General features: G+C 40.3%; 6 protein-coding genes and 1 pseudogene across 6 annotated transcripts in view; 5 read left to right on the top strand and 2 right to left on the bottom strand.

Annotated features, from left to right (window-relative positions):
* The first annotated feature begins 488 nt into the window (after positions 1–488).
* On the top strand, positions 489–2,510 carry LOC120771516 (maltase A2-like). Its single transcript, XM_040099570.1, has 6 exons — positions 489–989; positions 1,041–1,417; positions 1,476–1,782; positions 1,850–2,166; positions 2,226–2,354; positions 2,412–2,510. The coding sequence occupies exons 1-6, from the start codon at positions 489–491 to the stop codon at positions 2,482–2,484; spliced, it is 1,704 nt and encodes a 567-aa protein (XP_039955504.1). The 3' UTR covers positions 2,485–2,510.
* A 3,644-nt stretch (positions 2,511–6,154) lies between these two features.
* LOC120770811 (maltase A2-like) lies at positions 6,155–8,243 on the top strand. Its single transcript, XM_040098389.1, has 6 exons — positions 6,155–6,655; positions 6,719–7,086; positions 7,144–7,450; positions 7,518–7,834; positions 7,893–8,021; positions 8,083–8,243. Exons 1-6 carry the CDS (start codon positions 6,155–6,157, stop codon positions 8,153–8,155), a joined length of 1,695 nt encoding a protein of 564 aa, XP_039954323.1. The 3' UTR covers positions 8,156–8,243.
* Positions 8,244–8,971: 728 nt separating this feature from the next.
* On the top strand, positions 8,972–11,567 carry LOC120770562 (maltase A3). Its single transcript, XM_040098141.1, has 6 exons — positions 8,972–9,384; positions 9,472–9,932; positions 10,002–10,454; positions 10,517–10,968; positions 11,032–11,175; positions 11,244–11,567. The coding sequence occupies exons 1-6, from the start codon at positions 9,150–9,152 to the stop codon at positions 11,368–11,370; spliced, it is 1,872 nt and encodes a 623-aa protein (XP_039954075.1). The 5' UTR covers positions 8,972–9,149; the 3' UTR covers positions 11,371–11,567.
* Positions 11,568–11,881: 314 nt separating this feature from the next.
* Positions 11,882–14,216, top strand: LOC120770564 (maltase A3). Its single transcript, XM_040098142.1, has 6 exons — positions 11,882–12,466; positions 12,547–13,140; positions 13,200–13,307; positions 13,454–13,797; positions 13,860–14,000; positions 14,060–14,216. Exons 1-6 carry the CDS (start codon positions 11,945–11,947, stop codon positions 14,124–14,126), a joined length of 1,776 nt encoding a protein of 591 aa, XP_039954076.1. The 5' UTR covers positions 11,882–11,944; the 3' UTR covers positions 14,127–14,216.
* A 3,534-nt stretch (positions 14,217–17,750) lies between these two features.
* LOC120770810 lies at positions 17,751–18,046 on the bottom strand (annotated as a pseudogene).
* Positions 18,047–20,593: 2,547 nt separating this feature from the next.
* Positions 20,594–22,931, top strand: LOC120770153 (maltase A1-like). The gene is made up of 7 exons (XM_040097347.1): positions 20,594–21,139; positions 21,213–21,791; positions 21,859–21,966; positions 22,023–22,170; positions 22,231–22,429; positions 22,493–22,639; positions 22,711–22,931. Exons 1-7 carry the CDS (start codon positions 20,594–20,596, stop codon positions 22,781–22,783), a joined length of 1,800 nt encoding a protein of 599 aa, XP_039953281.1. The 3' UTR covers positions 22,784–22,931.
* LOC120770152 (metabotropic glutamate receptor 2) overlaps positions 22,932–26,266 on the bottom strand; it is a 41,173-nt gene continuing 37,838 nt past the window's right edge. The window contains exon 17 of the mRNA XM_040097346.1: positions 22,932–26,209. Within this exon, the coding sequence (XP_039953280.1) occupies positions 25,719–26,209 (491 nt within the window). The 3' untranslated portion in view covers positions 22,932–25,718. The remainder of the gene's footprint in view (positions 26,210–26,266) is intronic.

Below are 26,266 nucleotides of genomic sequence, written 5' to 3'. Positions count from 1 at the left end.
TATGGATCTTAGTTGAGAATGATTTGGAAAACAATTAAGAAATTTTCGATGACTCATCTTTGCCTCAGTTCTTAAATGTAAAAGGCAACCTACGTATTGCGCATTTGTATAGACCTGATAAAAGCAAAACCAATATAAATTACAGATTTCCAAATATAACTTACCTATCTTAAAAATTAATAAATGCGTGTGTACTCGTACATACCTTGATTTATATATATTGCCTTATATATCGTGTGTTTTTTGGTCCTAATCAGGTAATTATGCCAAAAACCCAACAAATACTAGACAACATGTTCCGCTTATCAGAATTATATAGTGGTGCTCATCCAGTTCACGTAAGGCCCACACTGACCATATCAACCCTTTGATAAGATCTTGTGAGTAATTTGGTTTTCAATACTGAAACAGCAAGAACTTTTATCTCCAACTATCTCCCGGTATAAATAGTCGCTAGTTCCTCAGACAACACGCTAGTATTTATTGATATGTCGTCTTGTTCGTTACGGTTCTTAGCGGCGCTGCTGCTTTGCGCGTTGGGCGCTACTGCTATCGAAACAGTTGATTGGTGGGAGTCCGCCACCCTTTATCAGATTTATCCGCGTTCCTTTATGGACAGCGATGGCGATGGTATAGGCGATTTGAATGGCATCACTTCACGGCTGGCGTTCCTTAAGGAAATTGGTGTTACAGCAACCTGGATCTCACCCATATATGATTCACCGATGGCTGATATGGGCTATGACGTCGCGAATTTTACGAAAATTGACCCACTCTTCGGCACAATGGAGGATTTCGATGCTTTGTTGGCTAAGGCCCACGAATTGGATTTAAAAGTAATTTTAGACTTTGTGCCCAATCATTCGAGTGACGAGTGTGAGTGGTTCCAGAAATCGATACGTCGTGAAGATGGCTACGACGATTTCTATGTATGGGATGATGGCAAAATTGACCCAGAGACGGGCGAGCGTTCACCACCAAGCAATTGGGTTAGTAGGCTGAGAATATCTTACTCTTACACTCACTACAATATTGTTTAGATGTCGGTTTTCGGTGATTCTGCATGGACGTGGGTTGAAGAGCGGCAACAGTACTATTTGCACCAATTTCTCGCGCAGCAAGTGGATTTGAACTACGCTAGTCCCAAGGTGCACGAGCATATGTTGGAAGTGATGAAATTTTGGCTTGATCGTGGTGTAGATGGTTTTCGCATGGATGCCACGAACTTTTTAGTTGAAAAACGTTTCGAAAATGGCACATTTCCAGATGAACCACTGAGCGGTGAAACAAATGATTCCACTCTATTTAGATACCTCAAACACATCTATACACAAGATGATTGGGAAAATACAGAAATTATTTACGAATGGCGCGAATTTCTAGACGAATATCAGAGACTTCATGGTGGAGATACAAGGTGAGACGTGCATCCTTTAAAATATCTACTTTTAGTAATTAAACTTTTCGCCTTTCAGAGCTATGATAATCGAAGCATATTCCAATGTCACCGTTCTGAGCGATTATATTTCTAATGGCACCAACGTCGGTGGGCAGATGCCAATGAATTTTAATTTCGTGAAACTGGACGAAAACTCCAATGCGGAGACCATTGAAACACAAGCTAACGACTGGATGGATGTCATATGGACCAAACATAAAATGGCGAATTGGGTGGCAAACAATCATGACAACAGTCGCTTACCAACACGTATGGGTGAGAGCAAAGTGGATGCGATGACTATGATAATACATGCACTGCCCGGTACATCGGTTACTTATTACGTAAATGGCTTTTAAGTATAACGGTATGACCTTCTATAATCTTATGTTGGAAATTAAATATTTTAAGGGCGAAGAGATCGGAATGCCTGATGGAGAAATCGATTGTGCCGATGACTCTTGCAACTTTCGCGATCCAGAACGCACACCGATGCAGTGGAATGGATCGGAAAATGCCGGTTTCAGCACAGGCAACTCAACTTGGCTGCCCGTCAATCCCAACTACAAATACTTAAATGTACAAGTTCAACGAGGAGTTGCGCGTAGCAGCTTGCAGATTTTCAAGGGCATGACGGCGCTAAAGAAAACGGATGCTTTTAAGGCGTTCAAGGAGGAGGGCGGCTTTTCTTATAAAGCTCTGTCAAAGCAGGTTTTCCAAGTCGTAAGGTGAGTTTGTACAAATGAGGTATTTTATAAGTGCACTTATATAGAGTATATTTATCTAGAACCGCGGTCGATCGCGAGGAATATCGTGTGCTTGCCAATTTAGGCAACCAAATTGAATATTTCGATGGATTGACTAACAAAACAATGGAGTACGTCTTGCTTAACTCTTATTCACCACACAGACACGGGTAAGTGCCATTACGAATACGATTTTTTTCATTTCAATACGATTATTTTTATTGCAGTGACAAGGTTGATTTAAGCGGAAGAATTTATTTAATGCCTTATGAGGCGGTCGCCTTACGCTGGTCGGCATAGAAAATTTGCCTGCAAAATTACATAGTACGAAGTGTTTATGAATTAGTAATACTTATAATAGTGATCTAGAATATAAACAAATAAATATTTAGTTCTGTCAACAAACGCGATTTGAACCATTTAAAGGTGGCCACTTCGTACAGGCGACCGAACATTAATCGGTTGTTCTCCTGTGCCGCTCTATTTTTTAAAATCTCATACCCAATATTTTTTCATAGTTGTCAACTGCCATTACTCTTTCTGACGCCGTGTGTTTTTCTCCTCATAAGCAGTGTGTGCTTAAGATACCCTCACTATTTAGTAATGGTACAAATATATAATCTACTTTTCTACTCGATACAGATATTTACGTATGGTTTGGAACGAGGACATTGCCTGAAGCTGATTATCAGCTGAACTTGTGCTGAGATTGCCACTGTTAACTGATTGTGTAGGCAAGAACGAGTGAGTTCTTGTTAAGAACGCAGGCGAAGTCAGCATAGTTTTAAATGTAAACAGACAAAAAGTCGAAACCAATATTCGAAATGTCGAATATGTACCCAGCTTTGCGCGGATCTTTTGTCGGTTCGGCAAATAACAAAACGAAACAAAAAGGTGGTGTTCGAAGGCAATGTATATATGGTCCTTGATGCGTAAAACTGATTAATTGCAAAAGCGTATGCAGAAAACGGTTTGTATAAATTAGACTGTGCTAATATTTTTGCGTGAATGTGGTACTGTTCACCAAAAAAAACTTCATGTACGTGTGAGCAAAACGAGGTGACTGAACGGATGTACTGTACATTAATTGAGCGTGTGAAATGCATGTTGCTGGTTTCTGGCCTAGGATACATATTTCGCGCAAAAGCTGCAGCATATAGAAGCGTATTAAGTAAATCGTATTCCTTGTAGAGGTAATGGTCAAAGTTCAGAAGAAATACGGTCCGGTATGAAGCCGAATTTGAAACACATATTTGGTTGTAGAAGTACAGCGATGGTTCATATACCAGAGCCAAATCCAATAAATGATTTTATTAATGAAAACGAAGCTAGCAACATTAACAATTCAGGGGAGTTTAATGAAACCGAACTAAGTGATGTCAGCAAACTTTCGAAATGTGGGTAAGATTCTCCTGTTGAGAGTGGGGCAGCTGTTCAATGTAAAAATAAGTATGCAGTTCGTCGATAAAAGAGCAATTTGTTCGAAATTGATTTTTAAACCCCATTGATTATTTTTCACAAAACCCCGACAAAGCTCATTGGTACGTATTGAAGCGTGTGATGTGGTATTTAAAGGGTGCAGTTAACTAAGGCAGAAATCAGCTCAAGGTTTAACTGGTTATTGCGATGTTGACTGGGCAGGAGATCTTGATCAAAGGCGGTCAACTTCTGGTTACGTATTCATAATGTAAGGTGCAGCTATATCTTGGTCATCGCACAGACAGCGAACTGTAGCATTATCATCAAATGAGGCGTAGCTAACATCAGTAGTGAGAGCAAGCCAAGAAGCGATTTGGTTACATCAGTTAGGGTCGGAACTAATTCTCGGTGGTACAGAAGAAAACAAAATGTGCTGCGATAACATGAGCGCAATTCACATTGTTCAAAAGAATAATTTTTCGCCCCGAACTAAGCAAGTGGATATCAAGACGAAATTTATACGAGAGAAGTTACGAGATAAATCATTGCAGCTGGAATATATTTCAACAAGGGAAATGTTACCAGATGGTTCAAATAAGGCTATGCCAGCTGTTAAGAATGAATTTATTAATGTTAAATTTGAGTTACAGTAAAGTCATGTATCATTTAACATAATTTTTGATTTAACTAACATTATTAGATATTGTTAGCAGAGAACGTAAATTATAGAGAAGGTCCAGTCAGAGATTATAAAAACATAAACAAAACATTATGTTTTACGTTCTCTGATTGAACTGTCAAAAGCTAACAAAATGCGATGAGCGTGTTTCACCACAGCTCGCTAAGATGGAGAAATTTTAACAGTGGCGCGTGAACAGAGCTGAGCATTCAATGAAAATTATGCTCAGAAATATACATTGCTATTACAGACGTATGTTGGCCTTTTGCTTATATTTTTATACGTGTGTACATGCTATCGTTTAATTGATATGATTACCGTTTTACGTATTTTTACGAATACATGCAAAACTGATAACATTCCAATTAAATTATGCTATTTCCAAAACAATAATTGTAGTTAATGTGCGAAAAAGAGCTATCTTTTAAATATTTCTTATGTTTGATACTATAATATAATTTCATATACGTACATATGAATATGTTTGTATATATGATATACGTTCTCTGCTAGGACGCAACTGAAAAGCGTTACAGGAACTGACTTGAGTGATAATTATTAACAACTTTGGAGTTTTATAAGGATAACTTTGATAATTTTGAGTTTTCTATATGGACGCAAGCCAAAGTATTTTCCTTCTTAACAGCAGCTGCTTTTATGGAGCAAGACACTTCACCATTTTGGTGACTTCCGGCGGTAGCGATCTGTATACTGGCTTTGGTAGCGTCCATTTCTACAGCAAACGATAAAACTATACATGTGAATATATACAATATATGTACAGTGTCGGACAAAACATATTGGACCGATGGCTATGAATGCTAAAAACATGTGGCATATTCCAAATTACAATTTTGTATTCAAATATGAAGGCATGCTGTTTATTTAGTGAAACAATGAAAAACCTTATAATTTGTTTTAATAGTTTAAATTTTATACAAAAGAAATTACAAGTACCCCATATTGACTGCGACAATGGAAAACAATAGTTTTCTCTGATGAATCAAAACTTAATTTGAAATATTCATTCGGAATGAGAAGGGATCACCAACCAAAAAATAGGAGGTTAGATCCCCGATACTGCCAAGGTACGGTTTCGCAGGGCTGTGGTGGCATTACGCATGGGGGCGATTTTCCGAGTTTGGTGTTGGACCTTTTCATCGAATCAATGGCATTAAGGATCGATTCATATACAAAGACATGCTCCAGAACGTGATGCTTTCCCAAGCCAAGTGCAATATGACACTTTCATGGTCGCTAATTATGTTAAATTGGCCAACTCAATCGACGGATCTCAATCCTATTGAGATCTTTAGGATATAACAAATAGAAAGATAGACAGAGAAGGAGTGAATGAAAGGCATGGAGTCAAATAATTTCTAAGGTTTTGTATGTTTTCATAAAATAAATAGTTATTCTTCAAATCTGAGTGATTTGTTTATATTTAAAATGATAATTGCGAGAATAGGAGATGATAATGTAACTCATAGGTATGAGTCCAATATGTTTTATCCGACACTGTACATGTACATGCATATAACTTACCTATGTTAAAAATAATACATATATGTATAAGTAAATAGAGATTTATGTATGTATTGTTTTTATGACTCAGTTAATCGTGGGTAATTTGGTAGCAGGCGAAAAACCCCACAAATACTAGTAAACATGATCAGTTTATCGCATAGGTGAATTGGTGATCAGCGATAGCAATCCAATTCACAGAAGGCCCAGATTGACAATATCGAGTGTTTGATAAGATTTTGCGAGTAATTTGTTTTGAATATTGGAGTAGTAAGAACTTTTATCTCCAACTATCTGCCGGTATAAATAGTCGCTAGTTCCTCAGACTGCACCGTAGTACTTTTCGATATGCCGTCTTGTTTATTTCGGTTTTTAGCGGCTCTACTTCTTTGCGCTGTGGGCGCTACTGCTGCAGACACAGTTGATTGGTGGGAGTCCGCCACACTTTATCAGATTTACCCGCGTTCCTTTATGGACAGCGATGGCGATGGTATAGGCGATTTGAATGGCATCACCTCAAGGTTGGCGTTTTTTAAGGAAATTGGTGTAACAGCAACCTGGATTTCGCCCATATATGATTCACCGATGGCTGATATGGGCTATGACGTCGCGAATTTCACGAAAATTTATCCGGTTTTTGGCACAATGGAGGATTTCGATGCTTTGTTGGCTAAGGCTCACGAATTGGATTTGAAACTAGTTTTGGACTTTGTGCCCAATCATTCGAGTGACGAGTGTGAGTGGTTCCAGAAGTCGATACTCCGCGAAGAAGGCTACGATGATTGGTATGTATGGGATGATGGCAAAATTGACTCAGAAACTGGCGAGCGTTCACCACCAAGCAATTGGGTTAGTATGCTGTGAATCTGCGAATACTGTACACTTTGATTTATTTACAATAATATTTTATAGGAGGCTGTTTTCGGTGGTTCCGCATGGACCTGGGTTGAAGAGCGGCAACAGTACTATCTGCATCAGTTTCTTGCAAAGCAACCTGATTTGAACTACACTAATCCCGCGGTGCGTGAGCGTATGTTGGAAGTGATGAAATTTTGGCTCGATCGTGGTGTAGACGGTTTTCGCATGGATGCTACGAATTTTTTGGTTGAAAAACGTTTTGAAAATGGCACATATCCAGATAACCCAATTAATACTGGACCGGGTGGCGGAGGTATGAGCGGCATCAGCTATACTAAAGATCAATGGGAAAGTACAGAAATTATATACGAATGGCGCGAATTTTTGGACGAATATCAGAGAGTCAATGGTGGAGATACAAGGTAGACCTGCATCCTTTAATATATACATCTTTGTTAATGAAATTGTTTGCCTTTCAGAGCTATGATTATTGAAGCATATTCCGAAGTCGACGTTCTGAGTAACTATATCACTAATGGAACGCATGTTGGTGGACAGTTGCCAATGAATTTTAACTTCGTGAGACTGGACGAAAACTCCACAGCGGAGACCATTGAAACACAAGCTAACGCGTGGATGGATGTCATATGGACCAAACATAAAATGGCGAATTGGGTGGCAAACAATCATGACAACAGTCGCTTACCAACACGTATGGGTGAGAGCAAAGTGGATGCGATGACTATGATAATACATGCACTGCCCGGTACATCGGTTACTTATTACGTAAGTGGCTTTTAAGTATAACGGTATGACTTTCTATAATCTTATGTTGAAAATCAAATATTTTAAGGGCGAAGAGATTGGAATGCCTGATTATGCCGACGCTTGCACAGGGGACTCTTGCGGTTTTCGTGATCCAGAGCGCACGCCGATGCAATGGAACGGATCGAAAAACGCCGGTTTTAGCACAGGCAACTCAACTTGGTTGGCCGTCAATCCCAATTACACATACTTAAATGTAAAAGTTCAACGAGGAGTGGCACGTAGCAGCTTGCAGATATTCAAGGGCATGACGGCGTTGAAGAAAACGGATGCTTTTAAAGCGTTCAAGGAGGAGGGCGGCTTTTCTTATAAAGCTCTGTCAAAGCAGGTTTTCCAGGTTATAAGGTGTGTTGATTAAATAAGGTATTTCTCAAGTGCACAAGTACAGAGCATTCTCTTCTAGAACCGCGGTAGATCGTGAGGAATATCGTGTGCTTGCCAATTTAGGCAACCAAATTGAATACTTCGATGGGTTGACGAACAAAACAATGGAGTACGTCTTGCTTAACTCTTATTCACCACACAGATACGGGTAAGAGGCATTTGGAGAATACGAGTTTCTCTTATATCAATATACCTTTTTTATTTTCCAGTCACAAGCTTGATTTAAGCGGAAGAATTTATTTAATGCCTTATGAGGCGGTCGTCCTACGCTGGTCGGCGTAAAGGGTTGCATACTATTAAGTGTTTATGAATTAGTTTTACTTATAATGATGTTCTAGAGTTCATACAATTAAACACTCAGCTACAAAAACCGATTTGTATCAATTGAAACTATCCACCAATAAGTGACGAAACACAGGTAGACTTCGAACCGGCAGCCGAAAAGTAATCGCGCGATCTCTTGCGCCGTTGCCGGCAATCACACTTCTTCTCTGTTTTCGTAATCTCACTGTCAGTACCTTTTCGTTTTTCTTTACTTAGAATACTCTTTAATACGTCGTGCAATTTCTACTCTTAAGCACTACGTGCTTGGGCGCAGCCAACACGAGTCACTGCGCAGCTCAAATAGTAAACTCTTTTATTCGATACAGATATTTACGAATGTTTTGGAACGAGGGCATTGCCAGAAGCTGATTATCAGCTGAACTTGTGCTGAGATTACCACAGCTGACTGATGTTATAGGAAACAAACCGTGAAGCCGTACAAGAAGTGATCGTTTGCTTTTATCAATACAGTCACTTTACAATAACAAAGCAATTAAGGGGATATACAAAAATACAAGAGATACAAATAGGAATGTAAGACCAAAGCCAGATCTGTCGTTATTTCTTTATTTGTCAATAAGCGATCAGCGGAGAGTCTGCATAGTCCACAAGCAAAGTAAATTGAAATGATTAAGCGGTAAATAAAGCTAATGAAGAGAGGGGCTCTCTGATCTTCTTAAAGAGTTATGGGAGCACAATTAAGAGATGGGAGAGAACTTAGGACTTATTCTATGGTCGCGTCTTTTAATTTAACGAGCTGAACTGAACTATTACTTATGCCGTTGCATCAGTTCGCTTGGAGTGCTCGTCCGCGCATTTTTAAAGTGAGGGTGGTTCTTATGACTCTTTGCTTATGAGTCTTCTAAAAGAAAGAAGTGAAGTTAATGTTTGATTTGAAGCTGGAAGGCAATCGCTATACGCAAAAGTAGAGACTGAATGCTAAGGCAAAACGATGATTAGGCGCATATTGTTATTTCTATTAGTGTCGATTTGTAGTGGCGTCACCGTTGTGAGCGCTGGCGGCTTTCCAAATTATCATGCGCATTTCGATTTTATCGCGTGGGATAAGCATAGCGCTGCGGCGAAGGTGAATGCTTCGCAGGAGTGGTGGCAATCGGCGGCGCTCTATCAAATCTACCCAAGGTCATTTAAAGACAGCAACGGCGATGGGGTGGGTGATCTGAAGGGTGAGTCCCTGTATTGAAAATTTTAATTATAAGAAAATGCGCAAAAACTTAGAAATGTTATAATATGGAAAATACTATAACTTGCAGGCATCGCAGAGCAGCTACCCTACCTTAAAGAGATCGGTATTGCCGCGACATGGATATCTCCTATCTATAAATCGCCTATGGCGGATTTTGGTTATGATGTCGCCAATTTTACCGACATTGATCCGATATTCGGTACACTCGACGATTTTGATGCGTTGATCGCCAAATCACGTGAAGTTGGTGTGAAAATAATATTGGACTTCGTGCCGAATCACTCGAGCGATGAACATGAATGGTTCAAAAAATCGGTCGCGGGCGACAATGACTTCAAAGACTTTTACGTTTGGCATCCGGGGCGGGTGGTAAATGGCACGCGTCTACCGCCAACGAATTGGATGAGTGTATTTCGTGGCTCCGCTTGGCAGTGGCATGAGACGCGCAAAGAATACTATTTGCATCAATTTCTGAGTAAGCAGCCGGACTTGAATTATCGTAATCCGAAAGTGCGCGCGGCCATGAGTGTGAGCATTTACTTTAACGTTTTTCTTTCTTCTTTTTAACATTATTCTTTGTTTCGCGGTTGCTAATAGGACGTATTGCGGTTTTGGTTACGACGGGGCGTCGCTGGTTTTCGCATCGATGCGGTGCCGTTTGCATTTGAAGTAGCGCCAGATGCAAATGGCAATTGGCCAGATGAGCCACGCAATGACTGGGTTGTCGATCCGGATGACTACAATTATGTTAAACACATCTACACCGTTGATCAGCCGGAGACATTGAACTTGGTGTATGAATGGCGTCAGGTTTTGGACGAATTTCAGAAAGCGAACGGTGGCGATGAACGTGTTATGCTAACCGAAGCATATTCACCAATCGACGTGGTAGTAAAGTATTATGGTAACGACACAGCAGAGGGTGCGCAGATGCCTTTTAATTTTCTCATGATCAGCTGGCTGTCAAATGACTCCGATGCCTACCACTTTGCGGAGACAGTAAATACTTGGTTAAAGAACATGCCGGCAGGACGTACAGCCAATTGGGTGGTAAGCTGAGTACACTTGTTAAACTGAAAATACCTTTATTACTTGGCGCTACTCATTTCCAGATTGGCAATCATGATCAAAATCGCGTCGGCTCTCGTCTCGGCGCCGATCGTATTGACATGTTGAACATGCTGACGAATATTCTGCCTGGTGTTAGCATCTCATATTATGGCGAAGAGATCGGCATGGCTGACGTATGGATCTCGTGGAATGATACTGTGGATCCCTCAGCTTGTCACACCAATCCGGATATCTATGAAAGGTTCTCACGTGATCCCGAACGTACACCCTTCCAATGGAATGATGCACAGAATGCCGGTTTCAGCACAGCTAAAAAGACTTGGCTGCCAGTCGCTGACGACTACAAAACAGTGAATGTCTTACGCGAACGCAACGATGCGCTGAGCCATTTGAATATCTACAAACAATTGCACGCTCTGCGAAACGAATCGACATTGCGTCACGGTAGTGTGGAGGTAAAGGCCGTGACACAAAATGTTTTGGCGGTGAAGCGGTGAGTTCTTGGGATATAGAAAAAGTATAAAATTTGTTGAAAGCTTATATTTCTTCACGATAGCATGCTCCTCAATGATTACACATACGTTTTGCTAATGAATCTTTATGATTCCACGGAGGAAGTGGATTTGAAGCGCGCATTCGATAATATACCGAATGAGTTTGAATATATTATTGTTACCGGGAAAAGCAAAGCGAAGAGGGGGTAAATATTGAAGATCGGGACATTTCCACAATATTATTATTATATCCCTAACTGTATTGATTTTTCAGTGACACTCTAAAATCGACGGGCATTCAAATATTACCGAAGGAAGCCGTGGTTTTGCGTTCTGTCACCAAATTGACTACTACAGTGGGTTATTTTGCATATTACATGCCAAAAAATGATAAAAATTAGAGCAGCGAGTTAGTTGCTAAAAGTCTGAAATACTAATACTAGATATCAATGTTGTCATACTGAAGAGCTTTAAATGTTTGTATTTCATTAAAAATTTTGTTAGTGTTAAGCATCTATTTAGTTTATAAATATTATGCAATATAAAGAGTGAATAAAATGAGTTTCTTAAATTGTTGATAAAGGCGTCCCCTTACGTAGACACCTATCTATTAAAAAATTATCTCGAGTATTTGTTTCTAAAACAGACAGCTACGTACTAGAGTCCACTCGAACCACCGCCAGGGGTCACTTGAGGCCTGTTGGGGCGCAATCAAGCCTTTTGTCTTAAATGAATTTGCAATAAACAACTACTGTTTATCAGCTACTTAAGTAAGTTTGAAAAATTTCCAACACTGCAACACAACAACGATGAGATAAGAATCTGAAAGCACTTAATATTAACGCGAGAACCGCCCACCAACGGATGTTGCATTCGTCAGTCGAATGCTTTAAATAAGCGGTTGCGACACCAATTTCAGACAGTATCTTTTCAATCGTCTCCTGGGTTGTGTTACAAGCGTGTTTCCTTTCGAAAATGCGAAAAATAATTTCGCTAGTTTTGCTTCTGGCATTTACCCAACAGCCTTCTTTAGCCTGTGATGGCACGGTTAGGCAGTCTAGTGGGGACTCCCGTGAGTGGTGGCAGTCGGCACAGTTCTACCAAATCTACCCGCGCTCCTTTATGGACTCCAATGGTGATGGTATTGGTGACCTTGCTGGCATCACTTCGCGTTTAAACTATTTGAAGGATTTGAACGTTACTGCCGTTTGGCTCTCGCCCATCTACACTTCACCAATGGCCGATTTTGGCTACGATATTGCTGATTTTTTCGATATACAACCCGAGTATGGAACATTGAATGACTTCGACAACCTTGTGCAGGAGGCTAATAAACTTGGACTGAAAGTGATTTTGGATTTCGTGCCGAATCACTCGAGTGATGAGAACGAATGGTTTAAGAAGTCAGTGCGCCGTGAGCGTGGCTACGAAGACTACTATGTGTGGCACGATGGCTATAAAAATGAAAGCGGTGCGCGTGTACCGCCGAGTAATTGGGTGAGTCTTACATTGTTGAAGAATTCGCAGGCATGTTATATCTATAAATTCGTTTACAAAATTCAATATTGCCGTTGTAGCTACAAGCTTTTCGTGGTTCTGCCTGGGAATGGAACGAGGAGCGTCAACAATACTATCTCCATCAATTTGCGGTCAAACAACCTGACTTGAACTACCGCAACCCCGCCGTAGTCGCGCAAATGAAGCGCGTTCTCACTTATTGGCTGGATCGCGGTGTTGCTGGTTTCCGTGTAGATGCCGTACCTTGGTGCTTCGAGGTATTACCGGACGAGACTGGCCGCTACCCTGATGAGCCGAAGAGTGGCTATACCGATGATCCTGATGATTCCAGCTACCTGTTGCATATATATACCCAAGATCTACCGGAAACCGTAGATATGGTTTATCAATGGCGCAAGCTGCTGGATGATTATCAACGCATTCATGGTGGGGATAGGCGGGTGCTGCTTACTGAGGCCTGGTCACCGCTAGATTACGTAATGAAATTCTATGGCAACCGCACGACCGAAGGCGCACAAATGCCATTCAATTTCCAGTTCATTGTTGGCGGTAATTCAGATAAGAACAATACAGATTTGCCAGCGCCTGGGTTCGTGAAGATCATCAGCAGTTGGTTGGATAATATGCCGAGCGGCCACACAGCCAATTGGGTGGTGAGTATTCGAGCCGCATGAAATGCGAATGAACATTGAAAATAATTGCCTTTATGCAGATGGGCAACCACGATCAGCGGCGTGTGGGCAGCCGCTATGGAGAGGGACGTATTGACCTCATGAATATGCTACAGATGTTCCTACCGGGTGTTAGTATAACCTATATGGTGAGTATGAATTCAGCTGGGAGTGTGAGAAATGTTTAAGAGCGTAAATTAAGTGTTTCTTTGGAGAGCGGGAGAATAAAGAGAACAGTCAAAATGGGTTATGCGCAGTAATTTAATCGCTATAATTCTCATATTTACTCATTTAGGGCGAAGAGATTGGTATGACCGATTTGGACATCTCTTGGGAAGATAGTCGCGATCCCGCTGCCTGCAATTCAAATGCGAATATTTACGAACAATTTACACGCGATCCCGCGCGTACGCCCTTCCAATGGAACAATAGTGCCAATGCGGGTTTCTCCACCAACAGCACAACTTGGCTGCCCATCAATCCAAACTATGTGACTGTCAATGTGCAGACCGAGGAAGAAGCGTCAAAGAGTCATCTGACAATTTACAATCAGCTGGTGGCTTTACGCAAGACAAAAACACTGCAGCAAGGCGATGTCAGCTATGCAGCTATTGGCGATAATATTTTGGCCATTAAGCGGTAAGTTAATGGAAGAAAAATTAGCAGTCGTAATTTTATTTGAATTTATCACTCGACCGCAGTTTCTTGAAAGATGAAAAGACATACCTTTTATTGGCCAACGTGCTGGACTCGGCTGTCACCGCGGACCTTAGCGATGTACTGCGTGTCAGTGGCAACTTCAACACTACCATAACAAATATGTTATCGACCAGAAAAGAAGGGTAGGTGACTGTGCCACACATTTTCTTTCTTGGTTCTTAAAGTCGCAATTTTCTTGCAGTGACGTCGTGGCCGTCAACAATGTGCCGTTGGGTGCCTATGAGGCGATCATAGTGGAATCGATGTGAAGTAGCGTGCTGTGAGTGTGAGAAGTTGCGGAAAATCAAGTATTCTTTAATTTAGTATTAAACCAAAAATTATTATTATTTTATTTTAAAACTTATGAAATTACATTTTAGAAAATTTATTAAAAAAAAAACAGTTTTTTCAATACCTCTCGTTCTTGAAATCAGCGGAGCTTAACGAATGCTTCTAAAATATATTCAAACTGCAAGTCCCTTTAATTCTTGACATATTCGGCACCTACACAAAGGCAGAAGTTTGTATTGAAGTACTCACACCTAAACAAATTTCAATATGTAAACGTTTTTGTGCAAACACACAGCTAACTTGAAGTTTGCACTGGAGTTTTGCGAGCGCATAAAGAATGATTGATAACTCAGAAAACAAATCACGCTTTGGCGGTGCAAGCACAGAAAGCAACCAGACTCATTATGCAAAATTTTTATTTATGAGTTTGAAAACACTTGCCTACATATTTGTGTGTATGTATATATACCTGTTTAAAAATATGTTTGCAACTGTGCCGTTAGAAAGTCTATAAATGCAGCTACATACACACAATTTATGCTCAAGCGTCTTCACAAACTTGTGGGCGTCAGGGCGTATGAGTGCCTTGCCACCTTGTGTCCTGGCCGTGTGCTTTGAGCAGCGTGGAAAATTTGTCTACGTCGAAGTACAGTTACAAATTCAGAAAATGTGAGTGTAAACTTGTTTGCCTTTATTTTTTTTTACAGCTCTGCTTTCAAGTCTTTTGCTACATAAATATTGTGATCATCTTCTTCATCAGCGGCCATAATCATTATCGCTATTGACATGCACATTTTCGGCAGCTGTTCACGGGCAGGTCGCCGACACGCAAAGCAGTCACCAAGCCGCGGCTGCACAGTAAATATTAGTCGAGAATATTTCAGTGAAAATGTCGACAGCCCGCGCTGTATTTGACAAAATTTTAATCTGCCTTCGGTGTGGATCGGTGCTCATAGCCATGTCTTTCATGTAAGAAGAAGTCTTGCTGTACTTTTGCTTACAACGTTCAGGGAGTAAAAAGAAGAATTATTCCATTTTTATGCAAGCATTGGTTTTGTGAAACATGGCGGCACGTAACGAGCAATATTGAACGTGATGAACGGCAATGGATTTTCAATTTTTTGAACAACCACAAATCACAAAACAATCTTAAACAAATCACATAAATATACAAAAAAATCTCCTTAACGGAAAAATCACATAACTTTCTAAAGTAAAGTACATCAATTAAAGCGCTCGACTACTTTGTTGGGGTTTAAGCCAGCCAATAGGTGAAATATGAGAGCATGAGCCTTTCGTTAACTAAAGAGAATAAAAAAGTTAAGGAAACACATATTTAATTATTTTGAGATTCCACTAATGTTAAGCACTGGTCTAGGAAAATGTCAAGTTATGATGGAGGGTAGTCGAAAAAGTATTTTCGTATTTGTAATCAAATTTCAATTTATTTTTTATACTTATATAATACGAAAATACTTTTTCGACTACCCAATATATATATATATGTATATATAAGTATCCATAAAACACCTTAAGCTGTACTTATTTAATACAAGCAACACACTCATTTGAAGAGCGCAGCAAAGTGTGTTCCACATATTCGGAAAATTAAAATGACATGTGCAGCATTTTCCTCATTTCTCTTTTCTTCCTTGCTTCCCCACTTTAAATGACTTTGCGAAAAGATTATGTAAGCTGTTGCGGTAAACAAAAGCAAAAATATCAACGCATCGATTGAAAAATCGCAAAGCGCAAACCATTTTGTATCGCCGATAATAGCTCCAGAGCGCAGGGGATTGTGTGGTTAAAACGAAATGAAAGTAATTAAAAAGTATGAGTGTGCATATGTGTGTGGGATGCTGAAGAGAACACGCAGCACACAGCGAAAATGCGCGGCTACAAAGAAAGTTGAACCCTTTTTTGCTTTTAATGCGTGCAGGTTAGGCGAAGCGCAGGAAGTCATTTTAAGGCGTCACAGCAAAGCGCTTAAATTTGCCAGGCAACAGTTGTGGTAAGTAATTAATTTCTTAAGCTTTGATGTTATGCCATGTCTGAAGCAACGTGTTAAAAGAAAATACCACAAGAAAAAAACTTCATAAATACAAATTGTTAGCTTAATAACACTTTGATCGGTTATTTTGTATGACAGCTATTTGCTATAGTGACTCGATCCAAACAATTTCTTCGGATAATAGTGCATTCCTTTGGATAATAATCTATGCTAAATTTCGTCACGATATCTCGTCAAATAAAAAAATTTTTCCATACAAGCACTTGATTCTGATCATACAGTTTTTATGGCAGCTATATGATATGGTAGTTCACCTCTTGGTAAAAAAAGAATGGGTAGAAAATTTCAGGTGGGTATCTTATAAACTGAGGTACAAGGTCGTATTTTACATGGGGCAGACATACGGGAAAGGCTTAAACGATTCAGCTCGTCACTGTAATCATTTATATGTGTATAAACTTTACAGGGTCTCCGCCGTTTCCTCTTGGGTGTTACAAGCATCATGACAAATTTTATATACCTCTACTATATACACCTGATTGGATACTTTTTACTTTACTTTACTTTTGCTTGAGTCTTTGTTTGTATTTTCAACTGATTTCATTGATTTTTCAATGTCAACCGAAGCATTTCTTATGTGAAGCGCTTCAGCGGCCAAGTCATAAAGTTCCGTCGATATTTCGGGCGCCGTTACAAGCGTGGTAAGTCTTGTCATGGATTAGAAAGCCTTCACACATCACCACCTCAGCAATCGTGGCCGCTTAGCAGTGTGTTATCCTTTTAACACGCACGCTAAACTGATTTGGGTGTTTCGAGTTGCGTTAATTTTTAAGTCGCTTAAGGTTTACGTAGCAGTGTACAGGTGTAAATAACAAAATCTTTGCAGGTCTCGTCATTTGCTCTTTTGTTGTCTCTGCCAAGTCAAGCGTTCGGTGTAAGCGTTCTAATCACTTCACTTTCGTGGCAGTCAATGTAGCATTTGCTTGACGTTTTTGGCAGTTTGTGTGGCAGCCAAGTGCTGTGTTCCTGCTGTAAGCCAGTGGCCTGTCTCGTGCCTGACATTCGTCTCGACGTGACGCTCATACAAATTTGCGTAACCAAAGTTTGGCGCTAATGAGAATTGAGCGGCAACGCTTGGCTGCGTGTGTCGTAGTGAACCTTTTTGTGTACCCCACGTAGCTTATTATTTTAGCTGCTGTCTTTGTCTTTTTTTGTTGTCACTTGACCGCTTAATGGTAAGCAAGTTTTCTCAGTGGAATAATGATGTTTTTATTGTAAACATTTTTGCTTGCCTTTTCCACTTTCACTCAAATTGGAGCAATGTCTTTTACAATCTGACTTTCAGTCCTCGGTCACCTCAATCAGTTTTCTTATTTTAATTATTTAAAAGCTTCTTAGTAGCTTTGCGTCGATTTGCTGTCCTCTTTTAGTGACGACTGTTAATTAATTAATTATTTCCAAACTCCGAGCATGCGCACGAAGTTAGATGAAGTTTCGGAATGTCTGTTCCATGAGTTCTTCCTTGGAATCAATATAAAAAGATAATCTTGTTTGGACACCTATAAAAATATCAAATTTAGTGTTGAGCTGTTTAGTCGAAGAGACCGAAACCCATATCGTCGTCTTCCTCGGACTCCAACTACTCCTTTTTGGCTTCTTCCTTCTTTTCCTTGATCCTTCATCCTCCTTGGGGGTAGCAGCTTCTTTGAAGTCCACTTCGGTTGCAGCGGCAATAGCCAATAGATTCTTGAAACCATTGGCAACACTATGTGGTGCCGAAGCAATAGTTGGCTAACTAATCTGTAACTATACGGCGACTAAATTGGCAACACCAGTTTGGAATTTCGCACGCAGCTCTTCGGGCTTGATGTTCAAGAACTCAGGTGAGAAATTGGAATTGGATTATGGCCAAACAAATCAATTTGAAAACATATTTCTAAAGCCAAACTAGTTGTTTTTTTTATTTTTTGTTCTATAACAGTTAACTGCCTAGGCACCCTAGAAATCCACGAAATATTATTATGGAAATTGAAAACCATTCAATTCTCCTCCCTCTTCCCCACTCGCTGCGCTAATCTACTTGAAAACTCGTCATTAAAGGTAATACTCTACGAATTTCGAATTCAAATGACACAATTACGCATCGAAAAGTCAGCAAGAGCTAGAAAGACAGCTGACATATGCGTGCGAGCATTGAACACGCTTCAGACTTTCTGTTGCACACAGTTGGAAAAGTGTGAGGCGTTGTGCCGTTTTAATTTGCGCCCGAATTTGACCGACTTTTATATGCGTTATTTCAAAGCGTTTTGGTATTCAAAACGACGCCGAGCCAGCAACAAATTACACAATCGAAATGAGGAAATGAAAGAATAGAGAAAACGAAACAAAGCAAAAAATGCGGAAATAAAAAAATGTATAATTGAAGGGAATATAAAAAGGCGAACATCAGCGAGGGAAGGCACAGCAGCACGAATTGAAATCAGCAGATAGAAGGCAGCTAACCAAGTGGCAACCACAATGGTTTGCGAGCATCGAACACATGTGCGACCGTGTGTTGGCTTTGTTGTTGTGTGCCCTTCGGTTTAGTCTTTAGTGTGCGACTAGCGCCTGGCAGCTAGCGGTTGGAGAATGGTGGAGGTGGGCCACTGGCTGCCGCTGAGTGACAACTCAATAAGTATGCAAGGCATGTGTTATGCGAGTGAAATGCGAAGGGCAACAACGCTATTTGTCAACGCTTGGCTACATATTTGCTTTCTGAGGTTGCTCTTTGTCTCATATCATAATGATTATTGCGTTTAAGAGCTTCTTTGTTTGTTTCGGTGAGCGCGTGGGTTTTGTTTTTATTGTTGTTGCTTAAACTATTTGTCTATATTTGAAGTAGATTGTATAACAAGAGAAACAAAGATTAAATACAAATTCCCCAGGATAACTATGGCTACTCAGGTTAACCAGAAAGTTGTTTGTAGTCTTCTTCACCAAGCACATAGTCAATGGAGGAAACATCATAAAATATCCTGTTATGTTTTATTATAGTTATGTTTTTTCAATGTAAAATCTTCCTTAAAGCTACATTCAAATATGTTTAATATCAGGCTTGAACTAAACTACACAAAAATACTTCTTCCTTCAGCAGCAAATCGACGCGTAGTTCCTGTGACTCCACTGTGACCAGACAATGCTCTAAAAGTAGAAGTGTGAAGCGCAGCAGAATAGCGCTTCTGTGCCGCGTGCCTTCTCATAACACACTCCAACCGCTGAATAAGACTGAGCAGGCCAACAAAGCAAGCCAATGGCAATCAACACCAGGCAGTCAAGAAGTACTCGAAGTTGACACGCAGTTCCTGTAGAGTTGCTCATGGAAAGAAGTTATGGCATTGTTTTCTTTTGGAATTCAGTCCGTACGGCACATATGATACTTTCTTCTTGACGGAAGCTATGCGCTAAAAAAATATAGGTCTGCTTAGACAAATGCAGAACCCTGCTCAAACTACATTCGTCCCTTTTCTGTCTGCTTTTTATACCCAACGCTCGGCAAAATTTCATTGTGAATGCGTTTGTCGGTTCTTCGCCGGAATTTTCCTATTGTCTCTTCTCTATTCCAACTTAATTCTTCCATTTTTATTTGCTCAGGCCTCCATTCCATGTTTGCTTTCTTTCGATTTTTTGTACACTTTAAGTTGATATCATCTCTTGCTCGCTTTCGAATTTCTGAAATGCCAGTGATTACGGTTATGTTTGAGTGTGTGATAGAGTTGTGGTTATTAGCACTCATACAGAGCTTTCAAAAAGCTGGTGAGCAGAAATTTCATTTTAAGTGATTAGATTACTTCATCTACTTTGGATTTAAATACTTCTAACTGAAGTTAAAAGTATCATTAAAACATTGTAGTATTTTTGGTCATTATGCAGAGAGTTCTCGTTATAAATTGGATATAGTTTCGGAGAGAAAAACAGTTAAAAACTCAGTTAGTTGCTATATTCGATATCATTACAAGATTTTAAAGGTCACTGGCGTGCATAGTCAAGTCACCGCTTTGCTTTGTAATGCAGGAGCAGTCTCTTGTGTACATTCAGAGGTGGGAAACCCGTGTCCATTTGAAATGACATTTTTAATTTTTTGCCAGTCTTTTAGTCTTCAAGTGCTTTTCAAACATTAAACAGTGTAATTCATTGAATTATCTCAACTGCATTTTCACTGGAGGGCTCACTTACACGTACCTAACAATCAGCGCCACTTTACAACAAAATATTTCCTATACTTGTAAACATACGTCATAATATTACTTAACGCACACTTGAGTCTTATCGAAGCCAATATGTGTTTACTTTTCAAATGCAAGTAAGATGCTCTCAATATATTTGATAAATAACACGCAGAACCTATAAAAGGCGCCGCTTGTATGTCAACCGTTGCAGTATGATGTCAACTCAAACATGAAATTCACAACACTTTCTCGGTATTTCGCGGCGTTCGTAGTTTTTTCGGTGCTTTCCGCGCAAAGCGGTTGCCTGGCTTGCACGCTGTCCAACCGTGCTGGCGCACAGGCGGAGCAGAAGGACTGGTGGCAAACTGCACAGTTCTACCAGATTTATCCACGTTCCTTCCAGGATTCCGACGGCGATGGTATTGGTGATTTGAAGGGCATTACGTCGCGTTTGCAGTACCTCAAAGATATTGGCGTAACCGCAGCGTGGCTGTCGCCAATTTTCAAATCTCCGATGGTGGATTTTGGTTATGACATTGCGGACTTCTACGAAATTCAAGCAGAATACGGTACGATGGATGATTTTCGCGAGTTGATTTCAAAGGCGAATGCATTGGGTCTGAAGATCATTTTGGATTTTGTGCCAAATCATTCCAGTAACGAAAGCGAGTGGTTCAAGAAATCACTTAAGCGTGAGCGCGGTTACGAGGACTACTATGTATGGCACGATGGCAAGCTGGACGCGGATGGCAAACGCATACCGCCGAGTAACTGGGTGAGTGTGGAGAAAAAGCTACAGCTAAGTATCTTTTCTCAGTACTCACTTGTTAAGTACTTTACTCTTTCAGTTGCAATCGTTCCGCGGTTCTGCGTGGGAATGGCGTGAGGAACGCCAGCAATACTATTTGCATCAATTCGCCGTGCAGCAGGCCGATCTAAACTACCGCAATCCTGCTGTGGTGGAACAAATGAAACGCATAATTCGCTACTGGCTCGACCAGGGCGTAGCTGGTTTCCGCGTCGATGCAGTGCCGGTGCTCTTCGAAGTGGAGCCCGACGAGAATGGCCAATATCCCGACGAGCCGGTGAGTGGCAACACCGACGATAAGGATGATCGCGCTTACCTCAAAATGGATCTGATTGAAAATCGTCCGGAGACCATCGATATGGTTTATCAATGGCGTCAAGTGATGGATGACTATCAGCGCATACATGGCGGCGACACGCGTGTGCTGCTAATCGAAACGTACGCGCCGGCCGCATACACGATGCAAATGTACGGCAACCGTACAGTGGAGGGCGCACACTTGCCGTTCAACTTCAATTTGATTACCGTGCTGAAGCAGGGTGTGAGCGCGTCATACGTGCAGCAGGCGGTCGATGAGTGGCTGAAGAACATGCCGGCGAAACGTACAGCGAATTGGGTGGTAAGTGCGCGCAGGTTGGGTTGTCTGTGTTAGCGCTAATGTTGTTATACTTTTATAATACTGGCAGATTGGTAATCACGATCAACGTCGCGCGGCCAGCCGCTATGGCGTGCAACGTACGGATGCCATGAACATGCTGGTTATGACTCTGCCCGGCGCAAGTGTCACCTATCAGGTGAGCTCCATGTTGTTGGTTTTTATGCATGTGATTATGCGAAACTTTTATTTAAGGGTGAGGAATTGGGCATGATTGATGGTGAGATCTCATGGGAAGATACGGTTGACCCCGCTGCTTGTAACTCAAATAAAGATATATATGAAAACTTTACGCGCGATCCGTCACGTACGCCATTCCAATGGAGCGCAGGCACTAACGCCGGTAAGCGCAGCTCAATATAAATAAATTTATGAACTTCTAATGGTTTGTACTCTCAAAAAGGTTTCTCCAATGCTGCAAAGACTTGGCTGCCACTTGCACCAGACTACCAAACCCTCAATGTTGACGTGGAGAACTCGAGCGCCAATTCTCATTTGAAGATCTACAAGTCACTGATCGAATTGCGCAAAAGCTCAAAAACCCTACAGGATGGCTCGTACAAATATAAGGCACTCGCAAACAACTTTTTCGCTTTGAAACGGTAAACAGCTGCATATTAAATAATACTTACTTGGTTACTACATACTTTCTCACTTTACTCCAGCTATCTAACAGGTGCGGACACCATCGTATACATCGCCAATTTTGGCAATGACACAACCACTGTGGATCTACAGCAGGATTTCGATGTCTTGCTGCCCGCTGCAATGACCTTGACGATAAGCAGCTTGGACTCAACGAAAACCAGCGGGTGAGTACAACTCACGTGACCGAGCTCTTAATATATTTATATAAAATATTCGATCCCTTACTTGTTTCCAGCTCTGAGATTAACACCAAGAGCCTGTCGCTGGCAGCCGGTGAGGCCTTGATTTTGAGTGGCCCCGCTAATTGAGTTTGGACTGAATGTATTGGATGGTCGAAAAAGTATTTTCGTATTTCTGAATAAACTTCAATTCGTATTTGCCTGTGCTAAACATATTTTTTTCAATAAAAGCATGAAGTGCGTCGTCGAGTGTTTCGCGCTAATGAAACCAAATTTATTTAAGTTGTTTCATTATTTTATTCAGAATATTAATTCACTTGTTTTGCTTTCAATATTTCATATGCTACATATTTTCTAGAATGTGTGGAAATTTATTTGCTAACCGTTACTTGCATGCTTATCCATTTGAGTAACTTTAAACAATTTACATTTACATAGTTAATGCATAAATTTAAGGTACTTACTTCCATACAAATAGTTTATGTACGTGTATACATATGTACAGCGTATATGCAAGCATTATTTATTTACATGGGCTTGAACATATTTACGTAGAAACATTCAACTGTGTGTAACGAGGTTTCTTTCTTTCGAAATTCATTAGAATTTTCAATATTTACTTTGCTCTGTAATCAATTTGCATAATTACTTGATTATTTTTGGTCATGAGTTTGTCTGCTATAAATCATTTCATTATTAATTTATAATAGCTATTAGAACTACGGTTAACTACAATGCTTGTTTTGCCTTATCTTACATCTCTATGGGTAATTAGTTATACTAAAATTAATTAATTAAGCTGACCCTCTAGGAAAAATATAGTACAGCTTTTAATGCTTTAATATTTACGGTCATAAATTTCTAGTGTACTTTATTTAGAGTATTACAATATACAATATTACATACATAGTTTTTTCTCTGGAAAGGCATATTTTTGTTGTAGTTGCAATTAACATTTCTAAGGAAGTTAACTAAAAACCCTTGAAATGAGTTGAAAAGCTCATAAGTTGTAACAAATGAAAGCGTTCTTCAACTCCAGACGTTTCACAACGTTTCGTATGTGAAAGCTCTGCTGTTATACATGAGCTTTACTTTACGACTGAAAAAAACTAAACTACTTTATAAGAAATAAAATCGTGCTTCAGCTCTCGGCGTTTCAACGAGTTTTCGTATATGAAAGCTTTCGTATGAGAAAGCTCTGCTTTAGGACTGAAAAGACTAAACTATTTTATAAGAAAAGAAACGATCGAGTTTTAACGAGCTTTCGTATGTAAAAGCTCTGCTGTTATACATGATCTTTGCTTTGCGACTGAGAAAGACTAAACTACTTTATAAGAAATAAAGGCGTGCTTCAGTTCTAGGCATTTCAACGAGCTTTCGTATATGAAAGCTTTCGTATGTGAAAGCTCTGCTTTGCGACTGAGAAAAACTAAACTATTTTATAACAAATAAAAGCGTGCTTCAGTCTGAGAAAAACTAAACTATTTTGGCTTCCATTAACGTTGAGTTTATTTGCAAATGAATTCATTATGTTGCTGGGCTCAAACAACGTAATAAATTTAGTTGCCTCTACTGCGCACAGGTGACACGTAAGCACTTGGCCAAGCAATAGAGCGTTTGATTAGGTTGCAGAAGGGATAATATTGTTATTGTAGTGTACATGATTTATAAAATCTATTATCTTTTATTTACTTATACTAGTTGCTATCCCTTTTGTAACAAAATCGCGTTTTTTTATTTAAAAATTAACTATAAATTAGGTTTGCGCCGTGAACTTAACTAACTTAATAATAAAGGCTTAAAACTATGTTTCTTAACATATGTACATACATTGATACATTTGGCCTCAATACTTAATATTTGGTTCTAAATAATATCACATGTTAGCGCCATCTTAACTATGATTAGTATTTTTACTAAATTTGTAAAAAAGAATAACAAAAAATAATAAAATAACATGAAATTTATAAACTAGAGTTGAGAAATCGTTGAGAAAAAATCTAATAAAAGCAAAAGAGTTAGATACTTGAAGAGAAAGGTAGTAGAGTAAGTGAAAATAAGCTGTTGAGGCCACAGCGGTGCGCCAACAAACATAGTTTTAGGCGTGTCGCGCACATTTCGTGCGAACAGCTGTTAGCTGTTCCAATTCTCAACCGCTTAATTAGAACAAAATAAGAAGTTACAAATTTTTTAGTTATGGAACTTTAATAATAAATGACGATTATATTTCTTATAACCTTGAACTCACTCTAATTTTTCCTCATAACTCTGTAACCAAATAGTTTTGCACCAAACCTGCTAGTATAAAACACTGCCATACTCTTATAATTACTATATAGTAGTGTACTAACTTGCTTATTTACAATTTCAACTAACTTAATATACTAATAGCACATCTTAACTAGCTAAATTCATTGTAATTTCATTGGAACCGCTAAAGTATAAACCCTCTGTGCCTCCCTATGCCTTTGCAAGAGCCGCTACCCACAAAAACCCTTAAACTTAAATCATAAGCAGTCAGTTATGAACTCTTCGAAAAGAAATATGTTTGGCTTAAACTATTTTTTGGTACTTACTTACAGTTACAAATATATTTATATCCTCTAGTGGCAGCAATTCAGCAATTTATTGCGCTGCCAATGTTGCACGCCTAGGGCCAGTGCGCGCACTCTCACACGGGTATGGCGCAGCGCTTTTTGCTGCCGGTCCGCGTGCTGCCGTTGCCGCCATTGCTGCTGCTATTGCTGTTGCTGCTGCTGCTGCTGCAATTGCTGGCTGTGTTGCTGCTGATGGCAGTGGTGCGGTCTGCTGCACCGTCTCCATCCACGTTGCCGCTGCCGTTGTTATTGGTGAGCGTGTGTTGTGTGGTAGCGTGATTGCCGGCATTGTTGTTGTTGTGCTTATTACACTCACCGGCCTTGGCTTGTGCTGGCGGTGCGGCACAGCTATCACAGGCGATTTCTTGCTGCAGCACATAATTCATGCCATGTGCTTTCAATTCGATGGCTTTTGCGGTTGCTAATGCAGCGCCAGCGCTGACAGCATTGGTTAGCGGCGCTTTGGGCTATAAATTCGTTGTCTCCAGTTGTGGTCGACCGCTATCACTGCACATAGTCGCACTATCGCTGCAGTTGTGCAGCGCAACATGTTGCTGCAACATCACATGGTTGCTTAGCGCATGCAAAGTTGGTGGCGATGCGGCTGTGCTAATGGCCGCAACTGCTGTGGCCGACGTGGCCGCTGTGCTGGTTGTAGTCGCTGCAGCGGTGGCGGTGTTTGTGGCGTGCGCCAGCGCGCTAGGGTTGCCATGTTGCAATTGATTGATTTTATTATTATTCGCTACCACTTCAGCTTCGCTGTTGGCGGCTAGTGGGTGGTGGTGTAATGATTGTTGGCTTTGTTGCTCATGCTGTTGCTGATGATTGTTGTTTGGCACATACTGATCCGCATAGGGGATCTGACTGTAGGCGATGCTGTCCAAATTGGTGAAGATATTCGTTATTGTGATGGTCTGTGTTGCCATTTCACAGAGCTTCTTCGCCTTGGTGCTGTGCTCTGCGGAAGCGAGAAGGAGTAGAAAAAAATGTATAGGTTATGTGCATACTATCAAAG

Source organism: Bactrocera tryoni, chromosome 3 (assembly GCF_016617805.1).
Source record: "Bactrocera tryoni isolate S06 chromosome 3, CSIRO_BtryS06_freeze2, whole genome shotgun sequence".
NCBI lineage: Eukaryota > Metazoa > Arthropoda > Insecta > Diptera > Tephritidae > Bactrocera > Bactrocera tryoni.
This window is presented reverse-complemented; position numbering and strand designations above follow the sequence as displayed.